Genomic DNA, 20,237 nt, shown 5'->3' with positions numbered 1-20,237 from the left:
AGTGCGTCCGCCCAACACACACAGAGCCAGCCCCTGAGTGCGTCCCCCCCAACACACACACACAGAGCCAGCCCCTGAGTGCGTCCCCCCCAACACACACACACACACACACACACAGAGCCAGCCCCTGAGTGCGTCCGCCCAACACACACACACACACACACACACACACACACACACGTTCAATCACTTGGCCTTTATTGGCTGGGCCGGGGTAGAGGAGCCTGCAGCCCCACCCCCGCTCTTTGGAAATACAGGTTCATGCTTTGCCCCCCCCACCCCGCCCCCCCAGCGACACCAGGACCATCCCCACGTCCATCCCCACGTCCGCTGGCCGGGGAGGGGGGCGCGACCCACAGGCCCAGCAGCCTGGTGGGGGTGGGGAAGGGCAGAGCCAGCCCCAAGCCTGGCTGGGGGGTAGAGTCTGTGTCCCTCTCCCATCCCCCGCAAGAAGGGGGACGTGTGACCCTTGATCCCCCCCCCCCCACACGCAGCCTCCTCCCCGGTCCTTGGGGAGCCTGGCCCCCTAAGAAAGGGCAGCGCCAGGCACCCTCCCCCACAAAGTGCCCCCCAGGCCCTGTCCCGCCCCAGCCTTTCGATATAGCTCTGGATATAGACTCAATACATATATAGATCTCTCGAAAATACAGCCCCCCACCCCGCCCCCCCTGCCGGCCCCCCCCCCGCCGGCCCCCTAGACGAGGCGCCACTGCAGGACGCTGGTGTCGGTGCCGCCGGTGGAGAGCAGCCGGCCGTCGTCGGGCAGGAAGGCAACGTTGGTCACGTGGCTGCTGTGCCCGCCGGCCGCGTGGCTCGGGGCCTGCCAAGGAGACGGGCGGGGGTCAGGGCCGGGAACCTGCGGCAGCCGGGGCCGTGGCTGGGGGGGGCCCACGGGTGCCGGAGGGGCTGGGTTGTGGGGGAGGGCAGGGAACGACCCAGAGGAGCCTCAGCCTGGAGAAGGGGCCCCCCACAGCTGGGGCAGTGAGAGATGGGGGGGCACTGCTGCGGCACAGGGGACAGGGCTGGCACTGGGGGGCCAAGGGCACTAGGGATGTGGATGCCACCCACCCACAGCTGGCGTGGGGCACCAGGGGGTGGGGCACAGGCTGGCACTCACCCATGCCTGGCATGGGGCACTGGGGGGGTAGGTATGGGGCTGGCACTCACCCGTGGCTGGCATGGGGCACCAAGGGGTGGAGCACTGGGGGGTGGGCATGGGGCTGGCATTCACCCACAGCTGGCGTGGGGCACCAGGGGGTGGACACGGGGCTGGCACACACCTCCAGCTGGCGTGGGGCACCAGGGGGTGGACACAGGGCTGGCACACACCTCCAGCTGGCATGGGGCACCAGGGAGTGGGGCACCAGGGAGTGGGGCACAGGGCTGGCACACACCTCCAGCTGGCGTGGGGCACCAGGGGGTGGGCACGGGGCTGGCACTCACCTCCAGCTGGCATGGGGCACCAGGGGGTGGGCACGGGGCTGGCACACACCTCCAGCTGGCGTGGGGCACCAGGGGGTGGGCACAGGGCTGGCACTCACCCGCGGCTGGCAGCAGGGGTAGGAGAACAAGTGCACTTTGCCGAAGTCGTCGGCGGAGGCCAGGAGTTTGCCGTCGTGGGAGCGGCACACGGCGTTGATGTCTGTCCCGTCCGCGCCCTCCGGCCAGATCCCTGCCAGGGCAGCCAGGGCAGGTCAGGCCTGGCCTGAGCACGGGGCCACCCAGAGCCCCCACTTCCGCTCCGACTGAGCCCCATCCACTCCCAGCCCTGCTCCCCGACCAGCCCCCCCAGCCTCACCCACACCCCAGCCCCACTCCCCGACCTTCGGCCCCACACCCCCAGCCCTCTGCACTGCTCCCCAACCTGCCCCCCGAGCCCCACTCCCCGACCAGCCCCCCAAGCCCTGCTCCCTGACCCCACCCCCCAAGCCCCCTGCACCGCTCCCCAACCTGCCCCCTAAGCCCTGCTCCCCAACCAGCGACTCCAGCCCCACCCCCCACCTCCTGACCAGCCCCCCAATCTGCTCCCCAACCTTTTACTCACCTGCCACCCCCAGCCCCTACAGCCACCCCCAGCCCTGTTCCCCAAACAGCCCCCCAGCGCAGCCCCACAGGCAGGGGGGATGTCCCCGGAGTGGGGCTGGCCCCCAGCTCCCTGCTCCCCGGCACTCACCGAAGACCCCGAAGCCCAGCACGCAGCTGGCCGTGGCCCACTCCAGGTTGCGCACGGCCCCGGCGTTGGGGATCTGCCGGCAGGTGGTGGGGTCCCCTGGAGACAAGGGGGCCGGATGAGCAGGGGACCCTGCCCCACAGAGCAGCCCCAGAGCCCCCAACCCCAACAGCCGAGGATACTTCCCTGGCCGTGGGGGTCTCCCTGTGACACCCTGGGGGGACAGTCCCATAATCCCCCCATTATGGGGGGGACACCAGGGTGCAGCCTTGTCACCAGCCAGTGCCAGGAATGGAACCCAGGAGTCCTGGCTCCCTGCCCCCTCCAGGTCAGCCCAGAGCTGGCTGCACCTTGGGCCCCCCAAGTACCTTCCTGTATTAACCATTTACTCCCCAGGCTGAGGATGTGGGTGTCTCTGGGCCCCGCAGGGAAATGGGGGGCCCTGGGCTACCCACAGCAGAGAGGCCCCACTGGGGACACGGGACTATTTCTCTCTTCCCGGGGGGAAGAACACACCTGCCCCTGGTTTGATCGGTCACTGCCACCTTGAGGCCAAAGCACCCCAGCCTTTACCAGGGTGGTGCCCAGCAGGACCCAGCTCCTGGCATGGTGCCCAGTCGGGCCAGGCTCCTGGTACAGCCCCCAGCAGGGCCCGGCTCCCCAGCCGGATGCCCAGAGCCTGGCACAGTGCCTGGGGGGGGGGCTGGCCCCCTGGCCCGATGCCCAGAGCCCGGCATGGCGCCCAGGGGGCCCGGCTCCCCAGCCCAATGCCCGGAGCCCAGCGGGGGCCCAGCAGGGCCCGGCTCCCCGGCCCGATGCCCAGAGCCCAGCCCAGCGCCCGGGGGGCCCGGCTCCCCGGCCCGATGCCCAGAGCCCAGCCCAGCGCCCGGGGGGCCTGGCTCCCCGGCCCGATGCCCAGAGCCCAGCCCAGCGCCCGGGGGGCCTGGCTCCCCGGCCCGATGCCCAGAGCCTGGCATGGCGCCCAGGGGGCCCGGCTCCCCGGCCTGATGCCCAGAGCCTGGCGTGGCGCCCAGGGGGCCCGGCTCCCCGGCCCAATGCCCAGAGCCCAGCGGGGGCCCAGCAGGGCCCGGCTCCCCGGCCTGATGCCCAGAGCCTGGCGTGGCGCCCAGGGGGCCCGGCTCCCCGGCCCAATGCCCAGAGCCCAGCCCAGCGCCCGGGGGGCCTGGCTCCTCGGCCCGATGCCCAGAGCCCAGCGGGGGCCCAGCAGGGCCCGGCTTCCCGGCCCGATGCCCAGAGCCCAGCGGGGGCCCGGCTCCCTGGCACACCCCAGGCCACACTCACAGTACAGGATCTCGTAGTCCCCAGAGTTGGTGACGAAACAGCTGCTGTCAGCTGCCCAGTCTAGGTGAGTGATGAAACTGGAATGACCCTGTGGGGGGAGAGGCAGAGGGGGTTAATGAGGGGGGGAGGGTGACTGACCCTGGGGGGCAGGGCAGGGGGCTAGCGGGGGGTGTGACCGACCCCAGTGGGAGATCGACCTGGGGCTCTGGGGGTGCCCGTGCTACAGAGAGAACGAGCGTCTGGTTCCAGAGGGTCCCCGAGAGGCCCCCGGCTCGCTCCCCGCCCCCCGCCTGTGGTGAGCCTCGTAGGGCACACGCTCGGCAGCGCCCCCCGTTGGCCGCCCCCTGCGCTGCAGGGCGAGTGGCTCCGCCAGCCCCATGGGCGCCCCTCCAGCAGAGCCCCGGCGAGGGCCCCTCCTTCCCTGCCCCCCGCCGGCCCCCACCTACCGAGCACTTGCCCACGCGGCTGTACTTCCTGCCGCCCTCGGAGACGCCGTACACATAGACGAAGTTATCGTGGGAGCCCACGGCCAGGTAGCTGCCATCTGGGGGCACAGAGAGGGGGAGCTGGGCAGAGCCACACGGGCTGCGGAGCAGGGCCCGGGCCAGGGACGGACGGCGGGACGCCCCTCACGGGAGCCGAGGGGCTACTGGAATCGGGGACGGGAAGGGCTGAGGATGTGGGGTCAAGGCAGGCACGACAGGGTCCCCTCCCCCAGCTCTGCCGGTGCCTCTCACTCCCGACCCGCAGCCCCCTGCCTGCCCAGCCCTGGGCTCCCCTCCCACAGCTCTGCCAGTGCCCCTCACTCCCGACCCACAGCTCCCTGCCTGCCCAGCCCTGGGCTCCCCTCCCACAGCTCTGCCAGTGCCCCTCACTCCCGACCCACAGCTCCCTGCCTGCCCAGCCCTGGGCTCCCCCCAGCTCTGCCAGTGCCCCTCACTCCCGACCCGCAGCCCCCTGCTAGCCCAGCTGTAGCTGCCCCCTCAGCGTGCCGGGGGTCCCGTACCTGGTGAGAAGCTGACGACGGAGATGGGCTCGCTGCCGTCCGTGTGGATTGTGACCAGGTCCCGTGTCTCCGTGTCCAGCACCAGCCACCTGGCGGGGAGAACGGGACTGTGGCCCAGGGACCCTGCACCTGCCCAGCATCTGTCCGATGGGTGACAGATACCCGGGGGTGGAGGGAAGGGCCTGGCACCCCCTCCTCCAATAATCCATCTTGGGGTCTGGCCCTCTGTGGGGCTGGGATCTCGGGAGGGCAGGCGCGCTAGGCTGCAGGCCCCCGAGTTGGAGCAGCGGCAGCGCGTCCTGCCCGCAGGCAGCACGGCCAGAGCCGGCTGGCGAACCCCACCCTGGGGGTGCCCAGGGACGGGGGGTCACTAGAGCGCCGTCTCCCAGGCCAGGCCTGAGCCCCGCCATGCACACCCGGCTCCGCCAGGCACTTGAGCTATGCGGGGCGCTGCTACCGCCAAGGGGCTGCCAGCTCGGGGGCAGCGGCACGGACCCTGTGCCGTTCCCCACCCCACAGGAACGAGGCTCTGTGCCCCACTCCTCACCTTGCCCTGGGCTCCCCATAGGGCTGCAGTGCCCCCCGCCCCCAGAGCCAGCCCCTTCCACGCCCCACCCCCATACCTTCCCGTCACCGTCCCCACCGCCAGCACGGAGCCGCTGGGATGGAAGCCAGCCGAGCGGGCCGCGTCCTGGGGGGCAGAGAGAGACAGGTTTACTCCAGGCCTAGGACAGCTGCAGCCAATGCCCCACCCCAACCCTGTGGGACCCTCCCAGCCGGTGGGGCCCCCCAATCCGCTCACCTCGATGGCTTTGCTCCACAGTGGCCGCCGGGTGGCCACGCTCCACAGATGAACCTGCCTGTCCTGGCCGCAGGTCAGGAACTGGTCCAGGCTGGGGTGGGTGGCCAGGCCCCAGAGCTCCTCCGTGTGACCCTGGGGAGAGAGAGGCCTGCTGAGTGCCCAGCCCTTCCCACCCAGGGCCCCCCGTGCCTCAGCAAGGGGGGCATGATCCCCTCAGAGATGGGGAGAGAACCCAGGAGTCCTGGGCCCCTCCCCTCCCAGAGCTGGATAGAACCCAGGAGTCCTGACTCCTGACCCACAAACCAGGTTGCAACTGTTTTCTGTGTGTCCTGTGTATGTCACTATGGCTGCGACCCCCACCTTGCCCTGCTCCCAAGTGCTCACCCCCACACCCAAGGCCCTCATGCACCCTCCCCTCCCCCCAGGTGACCACAGAATCACAGAAGGGTAGGACAGGAAGGGACCTCGAGAGGGCACAAAGTTCAGCCCCCTGCACTCACGGCAGGACCAAGTAATAACTCGCCCGCCCCTGCCAGCTGCTCGTCCAGCCTGCTCTTAAAAACCTCCAGGGACAGAGATTCCAACCCTCCCTGGGCGATTTGCTCCAGGGCTTAGCTACCCGGACAGGAACCTGTTCCTAATGTCGTACATGAACCGCCCTGGCTGCAGTTTAAGCCCATTGCTTCTTGTCCTGTAAGATCTGTCCCCACGAGCCTAAACCGTGGCTCGCGGACAGGGAGGCGAAGGATCTGCCCAGTGCTGGCTGGCAGAGCGGGGGGTGGGCAGCAGGGCTGGATATGGAAAGAGACCCCAAGGGGCCTGGCCTGAGCATGGGTCTGGGGAAAGGGAACCAACGGCGGCATCCCAGGAGGGGGACTCGGGGAAAGCCACAGCTGAGGGAGTGTCTTGGGGGGGCGGGTCAGACCTCCTCCAAGGGACCTCGCTGACCTGAGGGTAATGCCTGCAGGCGGACAGGGTGTAAGGGGTTTGGCCAGGCCAGAGGCTGGTTCACACGCCGGCAGCCCGGCCCCCAGACTGATGCCCTGTGACTGAGCAGGGGAGGAAGCGGTGACCCAGCCAGCCCCTGGGGGCACGGACAGGCTCCCACTCCACCCGTCCGGCTGTACTCCCCGCGGGCTCACACACGCCGGGGTGGTCGAGGGAAAGACATTCCCGGGGTGGAGAGATGCTGGGACAGAGAGAACCCTACTCGAGCCCTGTGTGGTGCAACCCCACCCGACGCTGAAGGGCTGAGACCTGGGGCAAAGGATCCAGACGTGACCCCGTTCGCCCTGCCGATGGCTCAGCTCCCCGCAGCTCGGGGGGGGGGGGGGCTGGTCCTTGGGGCTCTCCAGGGTATCAGGTTTGAGGCCCTCGAGGGAATGACTGTGTTGCTTTAAGACAGGATCCAGGCCCAGCTTCTGTAACCGCCAGAGCTCTGAGTCACGCCAGCCAGGTGAGATGCAGCTATGGAGAACAGCAAACAGCTGGGCTCGCGGGGGGGGGGTCCCCCCTGGCTCAGGACACCTGCCGGTCTGTAACCAGACACCTGGATCCGGTCCCTGCCCAGCTCCACACAGGCTCTGAGGCCAGCTCCCAGGAGACCCCAGCTGAGCCTGGGCACACACAGGCGGGGCAGGGGGCAGCCAAACCGGTTTGCCTTGTCCACGGGTGAGAGAAGCCCCAGGGAAGGGGGAAGCAGCTGGAAGGCTCTGGCTGTGGCTGGGAAATCCCAGCCCTCCAGAGGGGGTGGGGGGAGGGACGGGACAGGACAGGACTGGACTCTGCCCTGGGGGCAATGGCAACAGGTTACCCCAAGAGGTGGGACGGAAACCTTGCAGATGAACAGCCCTGGGGTTGGGACCCAGCTCCAAAGGGGGAGCCCCCTGCATCCTGGCCTCACCAGCCCCTGGGACACCAGAGCCCCCAAGATCCGGCTGGGGCAAGGAGTCCCACCTCAGCTGCCCCGGAGACGGCTGCACATGGCAGAACAGGGGTCACTGCCCTCCTTGCTCGCTGGCAGACGAGGGGGGCAGGGAGTGGCAGGACCCCAGACCAGTTTCAAACCCGAAAGGTCCTGGCAGGGCAGCCACCCAGGGGCGGAAAAGGTGGGGCTGAACTTCCCCAGGTCACTGGCTGAAGCGACCCCGATCGGTTCGGTCTCGAAGCGGGAAGAGACGTGACCAAGTGGGAATTTTCTGCAAACATTTGGTATGAATACTGTGCGTGCCTCAGTTTCCCCCCTACGCTGCATTGTCACCGAGGGGGTGGGAACGGGCTGGTCACTCTCGGTGGAGGCCTAGAGATGCCGGTGTGAATGGTGCCGGGCTGTCTGGGGGCCCTGGTCCATGGAGAGTCCCCGAAGACAACGGCCAATCCAATCAGCAGCACATTTGCTACCTAGCACCTAACGACCATGGAGACCTCCCACTGCAGGACCCCAGCCTGCTCTGAGCAGCTGGGAACAAAGGACTGAGGAGAGGCCGGGTGGGACGCCTGGAAACGTGAACAAAGATGACACACAAAGGGGGTCGCACGGCTGGGGCTGTGACTTGCTCCTCTGCTGACCAAGGACTTTCTACGCTGGGGCCGGTTGCCTAATAACCCTGCCTGTGCCCGCGCTGTACGAGTCTTCCCCAGGGCCTGCCTCAGTGGGTCTCGCTGAGCGGAGCTCACAGTGGGGCTGGCAGCCCAGGGGTCCAGCCTAGACAGGCGGTGAAGCCGCGGGGCCTGTCCCGGAGGAAGGGTGAGACCCCCGGGGTCCGGCGCACTGATGGGGCCTCCCAGAGACTCTTCCAAAGCTGGGGCCAGAGCCCTGACCCTTTGGGTCTGTAATGATGAGTCCTTGCACTGGGGGAGGGGAACCTGCACGGGAGAGGGGGGAGGGGTACCTGCACCAGGGAGGAGAAGCCGGTGGCCAGAGAGCCCTGCAGCACGGAGTTGCGGGTCGTCCCCACGAAGAGGGTGTCGTCTTTGCCTTCTGCGATGGTGCGCACGGGCCCGAAGCTCTCTGGGACCTGGGGGAGTGAGAGCACTGAGCCACGGGCATAGCTGGGGAGAGAACCCAGGTGTCCTGGCTCCCAGCCCTGCCCCCACTCAATGCTCTGACCCACCAGACCCCACTCCCCTCCGAGAGCTCGAGGCAGAATTCCAGAGTCCTGGCTCCCAGCTCTCACCTGCTCTAACCCAGTAGCCCCCCACTCCCCTCCCAGGGCTGGGGAGAGAACCCAGGAGTCCTGGCTCCCAGCCTCCCCCTGCCCAAGCTGGGGAGAGAACCCAGGAGTCCTGGCTCCTGGGATTCTGCCCACCCTCCCTCCTGCCCCGTGGTGCCTGCGTGGCGGCAGGAACACTGCACCCTAATGGGGACCCCCCACTGACCCCCCTCACCTCGTTCTCCTGCAGCTTCTGGTAGTCGCGCCCCCAGAGCACGACCCGGCGGTCCTTGCCGCCACCCGAGACGATGGTGCCGTTGCGCAGCACACAGAGCCCGAAGACGCCACCCTCGTGGGCCCCCAGCACCGCCTGGCTGATCCGGTTCCCCCCTGCCGGCAACGGCACAGTCAGCAGGGAGACCCCCCCGCTGGGACCTACCACCCCCCCACCCCTGCAGAAACACCTCCCCCCCGCTGAGACCCCCCACACCCCCGCCCCTGCAGAACCCCCTGCTGGGACCCACCCCCCACTGGGACCCACCACACCCCCGCCCCTGAAGAACGCCCTGCTGGGACCCCCCCCACTGGGACCCACCACGCCCCTGCAGAACCCCCCCAGCTGGGTCCCACCATGCCTCTGCAGAACCTCCACCCCCCCAGCTGGGACCCACCACACCCCCGCCCCTGCAGGACACCGCCCCCCCACTGGGACCCACACCCCTCTCCCCCACCCATGACCCAACACCCCCCTCCCCCACCCTTGCAGAGGGAAGGCAGCTGTAATTTAGGGTCCCCAAGGGGTGGTTACATGGTCACTTGTGCTGCTATGACTCCAGCCCCCACCCACCCCCATCCAAATCCAGATGCTCTTTCTGGTAGCCCCTCCCACCTGGAATTCTCCCTCCCCCAGCCAGCTCCCACTGCCCCCCCCCCCGGCGCTGACCTTTGCCCCAGATGTAGAGGTTGCCCCCGGAGTCCCCGGTGACCACGTCCCCGTTCTCGGTGAAGGCCACGCACAGCACGTACTTGGGCTTCTCGTGTTTCTGGGAGAGGAGGAAAACGCAGGTGACCCACCTGTAACCGGCCTCTGCGGGCTCGGGACCGAGTCGGAACTGACCAGCAATGGGTGGGGCCCTCTGCCAAACCCAGCCCTGACGCACAACGTCTCGTCTAGTGGGAACTGTACCCCATGGAGCAGCCCGGCCAAGCTCAATAAGGGGCCTGTGCTGCCGGTGTAGCTGTCCCTCTAACCAGCGAGCTCGGAGAGGAGCGGGAGCGGAGCGCCAAGCTGCCTGAGAACACTCAGACTCATAGACTTTAAGGTCAGAAGGGACCATTATGATGATCTAGTCTGACCTCCTGCACAACGCAGGCCACAGAATCTCACCCACCCACTCCTGTAACAAACCCCTAACCTATGTCTGAGCTATTGAAGTCCTCAACTTGTGGTTTAAAGACTTCAAGGGGCAGAGAATCCTCCAGCAAGTGACCCCATGCTGCAGAGGAAGGCGAAAAACCTCCGGGGCCTCTGCCAATCTGCCCTGGAGGAAAATTCCTTCCCGACCCCAAATTTGGTGATCAGCTAAACCCTGAGCATGTGGGCAAGACTCACCAGCCAGCACCCAGGAAAGGATTCTCTGTAGTAACTCAGATCCCACCCCATCTAACATCCCATCCCAGACCACTGGGCATACTTACCTGCTGATAATCAGAGATCAATTGCCAAATTAATTGCCAAAATTAGGCTATCCCATCATACCAAAGCCCAACCCTTCTAGCCAGGAAACAGCCTGACCCTTCAAAGCACCTGTCATAAACATACAGCTAAGGGTAGCATAAAATACCTTCCTTTACCTGTAAAGGGTTAAGAAGCTCAAGTAATCTGGTTGGCACCTGACCAAAAGGACCAACAAAGGGAGAAGATACTTTCAAATCTGTGGGGGAAGGTTTTTGTTTTGTGTTCCTTTGTGTGTTCTCGAGGAACCAGGGCAGGGAAAACACATCCCCCAAAGCCGTACCTGAACTAAAGGCCTCCAAGATTACAAATTGTAAGTATTAGGAAGGAAATGCGTTAGATTATCTTTGGTTTTAGCTTGTGAATTTCCCCTGTGCTAAGAGGGAGGTTTATCCCTGTTTTTGGAACTTTAAAGTTTTGCCTAGAGGGGAAATCCTCTGTGTTTTGAATCTTTTAGTTACCCTGTAAAGTTATCTTCTGTCCTGATTTTACAGAGGCGATTTTTTTATCTTTTTTAAAATAAACTTTTAAGAACCTGATTGTTTTTTAGTGTCCTAAAGGCCCGGGGGGGTTGATCTGTGCTCACTTTGTAACCAATTGGTTAGGATGTTATTCTCAAGCCTCCCCAGGAAAGGGGGTGTAGGGGCTTGGGGGGATATTTTGGGGGAGGCAGGGCTCCAAGTGGCCCTCCCTGAATCTTTGTTTAAATCACTTGGTGGTGGCAGCCGTACTCATCCAAGGACAAGGAAGGATTTGTGCCTTGGGGAAGTTTTTAACCTAAGCTGGTAGAAATAAGCTTAGGGGGTCTTTCATGCAGGTCCCCACATCTGTACCCCAGAGTTCAGAGTGGGGAGGGAACCCTGACAGCACCCGTATATGAAATAACCCAAATTCTACCTAGAGAATACAAAGAGCGCTCTTTCCGCATCCACAGAGCGTGATTTAAAATCCATTCACTGGTACGAGGTTTAGGAAAAAACCCAAGTAAGGTTACACTTTGATTAACCCGGAAATCCGAAGCTGCCTTCAGAAGGGATGTAGGATGTGGTCTAAGAACTTCTTTGTCTGGGGAGTGCACCATCAATGCATGCAGAACAAGGAGTAATGGTCTCAAGTTGCAGTGGGGGAGGTTTAGGTTGGATATTACAAAAAACTTTTTCACTAGGAGGGTGGTGAAGCACTGGAATGGGTTACCTAGGGAGGTGGTGGAATCTCCTTTCTTAGAGGTTTTTAAGGTCAAGCTTGACAAAGCCCTGGGTGGGCTGATTTAGTTGGGGGTTGGTCCTGCTTTGAGCAGGGGGTTGGACTAGATGATCTCCTGAGGTCTCTTCCTACCCTAATCTTCTACGATTCTGTGCAGCTCACTGATTCTCCTGGTGGAAGCGATTGCTCATATAAAGGCTGTCTTGGCAGAAAGATGAAACAGGGAACAACCGTAACAGCTCACACGGGGGAAGACGTGAGCCGAGTTAATACCCAATTCAGCTTCCACGTAGGGACAGGAGGATAAAGATTCAATAAACCTTCTACAACGCCACACACCAGCTTGTGTGAGAACACGGATTTACCCTGAAGAGGAATATGGACTGATGCAAAAACTGCTAGATGTACTTTCACAGGAGAAAGATAAAAGAGAGAGTCTAAGCGCAACAGGTATTCTAAGATCAACTGAACATGGATTGAAACTGGGTCCGCATTTCTATTAGCTGCTCGTATAACAAATCTTTCCCATTTAAAGTCATAACTTCTCCTAGTAGCGGGTTTTCCAGCATTAATGAAAATTCGCTGGCCGTCAATGGAACGTAACTTTTCTAGGTCCCTCAAATTCCTATCGCCCTGGCTGTTAGATGTCCGATTTGAGATCTAGAGATAGGACTCTCCTCTCCTGCTGTCGGAGCGGGTCTGCTGAGAACTGCGGCTTTGTGTATTTGCCGTTGGCTAAGTGGAGTAGCTCGGGGTACCACTGTTGTCCCCATCACGCTGCAGCAATCAAGATAATCCAGGCAGAATCCTGTGTCCTTCTCTCTAGAACTTTGGGAACTGGAGGGCAGATGCAGACACAAGACCTTTCCCTCAATCTAAGAGGAACCGATTTGCCAATGATTGTCTGTCCAGACCCGTTCTTGAGCAAAAACAGGGTCATTTCTTATTGAGTCTGGTGGCAAACAGAGCAATGTCCAGAAATCTCCAGTCGTTGAAGATACACCAAAATACTGAATCCTTTAGAGATTAGAGTACTTAGAGAGGTGATAGTCTCTTGTGGGAAGGATCCTGAAAAGGCATGGGATGCATGAGGAAGGCTGCAGGGAGGAAGTGATTTGAACGGGATGGTATAGCCTTCCCTCGCTGTATCTAATGCCATCTGTCCGAGGTGACAGCTGCCCATGCGTTGTCAAATTTGGACAGATGGTCTCCAAAACCATAGGTGAGACCTTCCGACTTTGCTTCGAAGCTCTCGACTAACACGTCGAACCTGTGTCCTGTTGTTCAATAAGGAAGATGTGACTGAGGAAATCTTTGTTCTCAAAAGGGGATTGCTGGGTTTCTTTCTGTCTTGGTTCTGAAAAGACATTCGCTGTTGACCGTAAGGCTGTCTCCTCTGATTCGGGCGAGAGGAAGATGGTGAGATATGTTGCCTGAGATACATGCACTTGAGTGTAGACATTCTCCTTCTATAAGGAGGTAGAAGTTCTTATCTTCCTGTGCATCAAGTCTCTCTCAGTCTTGCCACTGTCTCATCTGTTTTTGCACCAAATATGCCATCCCCTGCAAAGGGTAAGGCCTCTATTTTCTATCAAATGGGACAGAAGATGAACATAACCAAGGATGTCTTCAGAGAGCTACTGCAGATGCCACCGAAGTGGAAGTGGTATCGGAGACACAAAATGATCATGCCCTCATGATCTTTGGCCTCGTTTTGGCCCTCCTTAATAGGGGCTGAGGTTAATTTCCTCTGCCATTCTGGTAAATGTTCAATAGACATCTGCTCCCGTAACTGAAACTGACGCCGAGCCATCACGGCTTGGTAGCTAGCTACGCGCGTGTTTAAGGATGCAGGAAGAAAATGATTTTTTGCCCAGAGTCTCCTATTTCCCCCCGTCTTTATCCATGGAGGTGGAAAGTTGAAAACCTCGATCTAGATGTTCAAGAGCTGCTGCTATAACCAAAGAGTCGGGCTGAGGGTGCACATGCAAACAAGGGAGAGGGAGTTTGTTGTTACAGAGGGCAGATGAACGGCCTGGAGAATGGATACCCCAGCGACTGGTGACCTGCTGACCAGGAGCCCAGCTCCAGCCGATTCTGGTCAGTGGGAGGACAATGTGCTGCGAAGAGAGGACCCCAGTGACCTGACCAGCCGGTTCCAGCCAGAGGGGAAACAAAGGATGGATGAGAGGAGAGGCTGGGAGGAGAGGAGGCCCGGTATGTTTACCTGGGACAAAAGACAAAGGACAGAGGCGTGACTTGGGGGATGGTGATATCGGCTGCCCAGCTGGAAGGAGGCGGTCCTGGGCTGGGAGGAGGGAGCAGCCAGAGCCCACCCGGAGGCTGGACAGATGTAGATGTCCTGTGCTGAGGGAGGCCAGGCCTGAGGCCCAGAGAGTTTCCTATGCTGGGTTCAGATGCTCAATAAACCCTCCTGTTTTACGCTGGCTGAGAGTTGCTCCGGTCTAGAGATCGGGGTGGCATTATTCCCTCTGGGAGTGGAGGCCCTGGGGGTCCAGAGTGAATGGACTCCCTGAGGGGGCTCACGGCGAGAGACGGGCGTGCTGAAGGCTCAGAGAGGTGCGGTTCCAGGAGGCAGAGGGGCTTAACCCCCGAGAGAGAGTGGACCCCCGAGAAGGGCTGTCGCACTGAAGCGGGCTCCCCCCAGGGACTGTACGGAGCCAAGAGAGAGCATGAATCCTGTGAGTCTGTGACAGTAGGACCCAGAATATTTAAAACTCGATGGGAGGTCTCCTCGAATGCTACTGATGCCATCCTACCAACCAATTCGTAAAGCTGAATTGCATCCTCAGAGGGAGACAATGCTGTCGCTACTCCAACGTTGTCATCAGCTGAGCCCCTCTGAGTCTGGAGTATGATGTCGCGTTCAAGGTCACCCCGTGGAGATCCCTCCCAGGAACCCTCTTCCGAGAATACCTCCTGGTCTGGGGTGGGGGGTGAGGGAGCTGTGATGAAGTGGGGGATTTTCTCAGGTGCTTTGCATGAATACTGTGTGTGTCTGATTCCCCTGTGTGCTGCGTGTTTAACAAGGTGGTGGGAGAGGGTTTGTTGTTGCAAAGGACCAGGTGTGACCTTGCCTAGCATCCGAGACCCTGGACAATGGCCCGGAGATTTGGGACCCCAGCAACTGGTGACCAGGAAGCCCACCCCAGTTTGGAAGTCAGCCGGTTCTGACCAGTGGGATGACAATGGGCTGAGGAGAGAGGACCCCGGTGGCCGGTTTCAGCCAATGGAGGAACAAAAGATGGAAGAGGAGGCCCAGACGGCCTGTTTACCTGGGACCGAAGACAAAGGCTGTTGCGGGAGGTGATACAGGATGCTCGGCTGGAAGGAGGGGGCTTCTGGACTGGGAACAGAGAGAGCAGCTGGAGCCCATAGGGACGGAGACAGACCCAGTTGGACTGGGCTGAGGGTTGCTAGGCCCCAGGGCCCTGAGAACTTCCTGTGCTGGGTCAGTCGTTCAATAAATCCTTCTGTTTTACACTGGCTGAGAGTCACTGCAGGCAGAGAACAGGGTGGCATTACTTCCTCTGGGCGTGGAGGCCCTGGGGGTCCAGAGTGCGTGGACTCCCTGAGGGGCCCACGGCAGAGACAGGAATGCTGAGGGCTGTTCCAGGAGGCAGCGGAGCCCAGGGCTTAACCCCAAGAAGTGCTGTCACACTGAAGGGGGTTCCTCTCATACGGAGCTGAGAGAGCCCAGGCCTGTGAGTCCGTGACAAATGTTCTGAAACTCTGATCCGAACGGCCTAGATCCACAGACTGCTTTCCGGCACCGGAGAGTCTGGCCTTCTAGTCTGGTAAGGGGGGAGAGAGGAGTTGGCCAGTGCGGTCAGGCCATCCGAGGAGGCCAGTCCTGCCAACATCCCCAGTATGACACACCGGCAATCCAGTATTACCTCATGCATGAAAACTTCGCTTGGGGAAAGACCGTCTCTTCGGCATAGGCACACAACCTCGTTCCCCGTCTGACAGCTGATCCAATCCTGAAGCCGATAGTGTTGGTGAGTGCTGTGATGTAGGGATCCTAACCACAGAACGGTGGAGGAAAGGTCTCTCCTGGCAGCCCAGGAAGGATGCAAGGCAGTGGCGGTAATAACCCTGGAGACCTCTCTCTCGACACCTCTCCTCTCGATCTTTTGCCCGGCAGGAAATACAATCCGATTGGATCTGAAGAGGGGCGAGAAGCCAGATGAATTTAAGCCATAACCTTTATCGTTGGCTTTGTCCAACCAGACCTGAAAATCTCTCCTGAGTCTTCAGATCTGTGAAATGTGAGTGATCCAAGGAGCTGCTGGAGACAGGCTGCAGACTGGCCTCTCTCTTCTGGGGAACGGAGGGAGATGTTCCGGAGACGCTCCGAGGATCCATCAGTCGCTTGTCCAGACCCGGGCCAGTGGAGAATGTACCGAGGTTAAAGCCAGATTTGAGGATGTGAAAGTAGAATGAATTAAAGAAATGCTGTATGTTCCTTTAAGCAGGAATGAAGAATGCTGAGATAAAGTTGTATGGAACAATGGGTCCACTTAAGCTAATGGTGGGACATTAACAGGAGAGCCATATGAGTTAATAAGGTATGTGTGTCTAGCCCCAGGTAAACTTATCACTTCTGTTCCCTTTGTTATCTTGTTAAGTTCGGCCCTTTTTATCTGTATAAATAAAGCAGTTTAAGCCTTGCATGGCACTCACACACTGTCTGGGTGTATTGGCAGAGCGCTTTGCTAATAAAACAGAGTGGTCTGACCAATTGTGAGTCCTGAGTCTAACTTTGACAAGGATGAGCTGGGACAACAGCTTGGCACCGGAACCAAGCTCTTGTTTCTGATCCGGAGGGTTTCTTGGCGCCGGACATGGTCAGAGCCAATTCCAGTCTCCTATTCTTAGCCGCAGATCCCTTAGAGCTATCGGGTCCCAACGTGTTAGTGACCGAGGCCTCTTGTAAACGCAAGGGCCTGCCGCGTGTTCTGCCTCCCGCTCCTGGCACGAGGCGCGAACGTGCTGCACACCTGACAGCCTGCAGGGAAATGATTTTCACGCCAGAATTTCAGGCACCCGGCGTGGGTGTTAGAGGATGGGAAGACCACAGGGCACGATAAACGTTTCTTAAACCCTGCTTCTTCGCAGGGACCTGCCTCGCCCGGCTGGGGGCAAACACCCCCCCGGCCTGGGACCAGGGACCTGCCCCCCAGGCCAGGTCCCCCAAGTCCCCATTATCAGCAACTTGACGCGCTAAAAAACCCCATTACTAGGACACAAGCCTCAGTACCCCTGACCTCCAACCTTGAGGGCAGAGAAACTGAACCCCCTCACCCGGGCAAAGGCCTCCCGACTCCCTCTGGCGCAGCCCCAGTGGTCCCCCAATTCCCAGCCCCGGCTCAGCTCCCCCGGGCTCCCTCACCTCGAAGATGCCCTGCCGTTTGCTCAGGCTGCCCCTGTCCAGGCTCCAGAAGTAGATGTGCGACTTCCCGCAGGTGATGAGCAGCGTCGGCTCCGTGGGGTGGAAGGTGGCGGCCAGGACCGACTCGTTTGAGCACTGGAGGGGAGAGAGAGCTTGAGGGGGGGCAGGTGCCGGGGGAGAGGGGGAACGTGGGGGGAGATCTCAGAGGGGGGGTGGTTACCTTGACGTCAGCGATTTTCTGCTCCTTCTGCCAGTCCCACACTGACAGCACGTGCTCGTTGGACTCATCGACGGCACACAGCAGCCCCCCGCCGTTCTGCGGAGAGGTGGGAGGCTCAGATGGGGGTCAGCCCCCACTGTACAGATGCCCCCTGCTTGCTGACCCCTCCCACTGTGCACATAGCCCCCCCACCCACTCCCCCCCCCACTGAGCCCTCTGACCCCTTCAATGCTGCCCCCATCCCGCTCACCCGCCATTCTCCTGTCCCAGCCACTCCCAGCCTTCAGATCCAGCCCCCTTCCCTGCTGGGGGGGGGAGGTGCAGTTGGATCATTGGCTCCCTTTTCAAGGGGGGAAGGCGGAATCCCCCCCTCTAGTGCAAGGCAGTTGCCCCTTGTGTCCCCCCAGGACCCTGCAACCAGGAGACTCACCCAGCTGAGCACCAGCAACTGCCCACCAGGACTGAGAGACAGAAGGGAGCCCCCCATTCCTTGCACCCCGGAACCCCCAACCCAACAGACTCCTCCTGCACCCCCAGAACCCCTAGCCTCATGCATCCCCTGCCGCGCAATGCAGTCCCTTGCACCCCCAGACAGGGGGCAGAGGGAAAGGGACGGCCCGATGGGGCAGGCCATGGGGGAGGGGTCTGCAAGGGAGGGGGGAGTGGCGAAGGGGCCAAAGGGAAGGGTCAGGGGAGGTCGAGGGCACAGCTGAGGTGATGGGGCAGTGTAGGGCCAGGTCACCGGCAAAGGGGGTGGGGCCAGGTCACTTACAGACTTGGAGAATCCCACACAGCTCACGGCTCGGTCGAAGACCCCCAGGCCCAGCACGTGCAGCGTGTTCAGGCTGACCGAGTCCCAGACCCGCACGTGGGGCGGCAGCGGCTGCAGGGGAAGCCGGGGTGGGGGAGACCATCAGCCTGGCCCAGCCCCCGCACTGCTCACTGGGGGCGGGATCAAATCCCCCCAGCAGCTGCTGGGCCCGGGGAGACACCCCCCGGGAGACCCCCCCCAACAGCCCAGACAGCCTGGGGTCTCCCCCTTTGCTATTGCCACCTCCATGACCCCACACCCAGGGACTGGCATTTTCCTAGCACGAACCTCCCCCATAGGCATCTGCCCAGTCCCCACTGCAGACCCACGGTGCCCCCCCATCTCCTCACCTTGCCGTCCTTGGATGTCCCGGCCACCTGCCCGGTTGCTATGGTTACCATGTCGGGGTGCACAGCCAGGCTAGGAGAGAGAGGAGCAAGTTCAGGCCCCACAAGTGACACGAACTGCTGGGTCTCAGCTCTCCATGGGCGCTGGGGCAGCTCTCCCTCCCCCGCCGTCCAACCCACTTTGGGCCAAGACGAACGGGGGTGGGGGGCAGGGATTGATGTTCTGTCCTCCCCTTCCCCTTCATTTGCTGTCCCTAACGCCCTGGGGGGGCTGCTTGGGGGCGGGGGTGGGACACGGGGCCTTTCCCCTCTAGGGGGCGCTGGCTCTGATCCAGGACGGAGCTGCCTGTGACCCGCCCCCCCCAGCACATCCACCCACCGGGGCGCTGGGGCCCTCCAAGGAATGGCTCGCCGTGGCCCCCCCTCACCACTTGATGTCGTCGTTGTGGCCCAGGTAGTGGCGCTGGCGCTGCTCCTCCACGCTGTACAGCACGGCCACGGCTGCCACGAAATAGACGATCTCCCCCGTGGGCAGCAGGAAGAGGTTGGCCCGGCAGTCGCGGCCCCGGTACCCGTAGCTGGGGCGACGGGTCAAGGAAAAGAGGGCAAGGCGGCTCCCCATCCCCTCTGCCCACCCAGCACCTTCGGGATCTTCGGTCTGCAGCCAATAACCCTGCAGCTCCCTCAACTCCATGAGAGGCAGAAACTGAGGCACCAAGTGATGCCCCTTCCCAGTCACCCAGGAGTCCTGGCTCCCATGCCCCCAGCTCTAACCACTAGCCCCCACTCCCCTTCCAAGGCCAGGAATAGAACCAGGAGTGCTGGCTCCCATCCCCCCCCCCCACCATTCTAATCACTAGACCCCTCCCTCCCCGCCTGAGCTGGGATAGAACCAGGAGTGCTGGCTCCCATCTCCCCAGCTCTAACCACTAGCCTCCACTCCCCTCCCAGAGCCAGGGATAGAACCCAGGAGTCCTGGCTCCCCCTGACCCCGTTCTAATCACTAGCCCCCACTCCCCTTCCAAGGCCAGGGATAGAACCAGGAGTCCTGGCTCCCATCCCCCCCACACCATTCTAATCACTAGACCCCTCCCTCCCCGCCTGAGCTGGGATAGAACCAGGAGTGCTGGCTCCCATCTCCCCAGCTCTAACCACTAGCCTCCACTCCCCTCCCAGAGCCAGGGATAGAACCCAGGAGTCCTGGCTCCCAGTCCAGCGCCAGTTGGTAAGCTCGGTTTGCTGCCCCAGGCTATCCCGCAAGCATCACAAAGCATGTGGCCCCAGTTCTACTGGTGTAACCGGTCGGACGTTTGTGTGTAAACAGGGCTCCAGGGATCAAAAAAGTTTTGCTTCCAAAAATTTCATTTCAAACTTGTGGTTGTTTCCCCCACCTGCCCCCGTGGGGCCAGCCATGGGGCCCAATCCGCCCAGCCGTAGCGGGGTGGGGGCCCGCCAGAGGCACCGGCTGCCAGCCCCCCAAGCCGCGGGCCAGGGCTCACGAGCGGCGGATACACCCAGTCCAGCTTCAGCTTCTTGGGCGGCAGCTCCAGCTTGGTGTCCAGGCTGTAGGTGGCGATGAGGGCGTCGGGGACGTACATGGGGACGGGACGGCCCCGCAGGAACATCTTCACGTAGCCATCCTCTGCGGAAGGGCGGGGCTCGTTGGGGGGCAGGGAGGGAGCCAGTGCCCTGCCCCCCGGCACCCCCCGGCTCAGCTCTACCCGCCCCCCACGCCCTGCAGCCAGCCCCCTGCACACCGCTCCCCCCCGGCCCACACAATCCAGGGCACAATCTCCTCCCCACACCTGTTCATCAGGGGCCTCCCCACCCTGCCCCCTCCCAGCTGCCCCATAACTCTCCCCCGCCTCCCCCTGCCCAGCCATGGGGCACCCACTCACCAGCGCTGAAGGTGGCCTCCTTGGGTTTGCTGCAGGTGAGAACCGGAGATATTACATCCAGGGACCCCGACTGGCGCCCCATCACACCACCCCTCCCCCCCCAGCAGGGCGCGGCATCCCCACCCCCACCCCGGCTTGGGCCATGTCCCCGGCACTCGGAGCCGGCACAGCTGGG

At 62.0% G+C, this 20,237-nt stretch overlaps 1 protein-coding gene across 4 annotated transcripts in view; it reads right to left on the bottom strand.

Annotated features, from left to right (window-relative positions):
* Positions 1–668: 668 nt before the first annotated feature.
* The window catches only part of EML2 (EMAP like 2), a 39,651-nt gene continuing 20,082 nt past the window's right edge, over positions 669–20,237 (bottom strand). For all 4 annotated transcript variants that reach the window (XM_044989178.1, XM_044989179.1, XM_044989181.1 and 1 more), the window contains 18 exons: positions 20,063–20,091; positions 19,677–19,806; positions 18,593–18,742; positions 18,168–18,237; positions 17,779–17,889; positions 17,007–17,102; positions 16,787–16,921; positions 9,376–9,475; positions 8,668–8,822; positions 8,172–8,297; positions 5,281–5,412; positions 5,102–5,169; positions 4,479–4,567; positions 3,919–4,016; positions 3,473–3,560; positions 2,174–2,269; positions 1,542–1,672; positions 669–820 (listed from right to left, as the gene is read on the bottom strand). In XM_044989178.1, the coding sequence (XP_044845113.1) occupies positions 695–820; positions 1,542–1,672; positions 2,174–2,269; positions 3,473–3,560; positions 3,919–4,016; positions 4,479–4,567; positions 5,102–5,169; positions 5,281–5,412; positions 8,172–8,297; positions 8,668–8,822; positions 9,376–9,475; positions 16,787–16,921; positions 17,007–17,102; positions 17,779–17,889; positions 18,168–18,237; positions 18,593–18,742; positions 19,677–19,806; positions 20,063–20,091 (1,930 nt within the window). In that variant the 3' untranslated portion in view covers positions 669–694. The remainder of the gene's footprint in view (positions 821–1,541; positions 1,673–2,173; positions 2,270–3,472; positions 3,561–3,918; positions 4,017–4,478; positions 4,568–5,101; positions 5,170–5,280; positions 5,413–8,171; positions 8,298–8,667; positions 8,823–9,375; positions 9,476–16,786; positions 16,922–17,006; positions 17,103–17,778; positions 17,890–18,167; positions 18,238–18,592; positions 18,743–19,676; positions 19,807–20,062; positions 20,092–20,237) is intronic.

The sequence above is a fragment of the Mauremys mutica genome, chromosome 15 (assembly GCF_020497125.1).
Source record: "Mauremys mutica isolate MM-2020 ecotype Southern chromosome 15, ASM2049712v1, whole genome shotgun sequence".
Lineage (NCBI taxonomy): Eukaryota > Metazoa > Chordata > Testudines > Geoemydidae > Mauremys > Mauremys mutica.
Note: the sequence above shows the minus strand (reverse complement) of the source record. Positions and strands in the feature narration are given on the sequence as shown.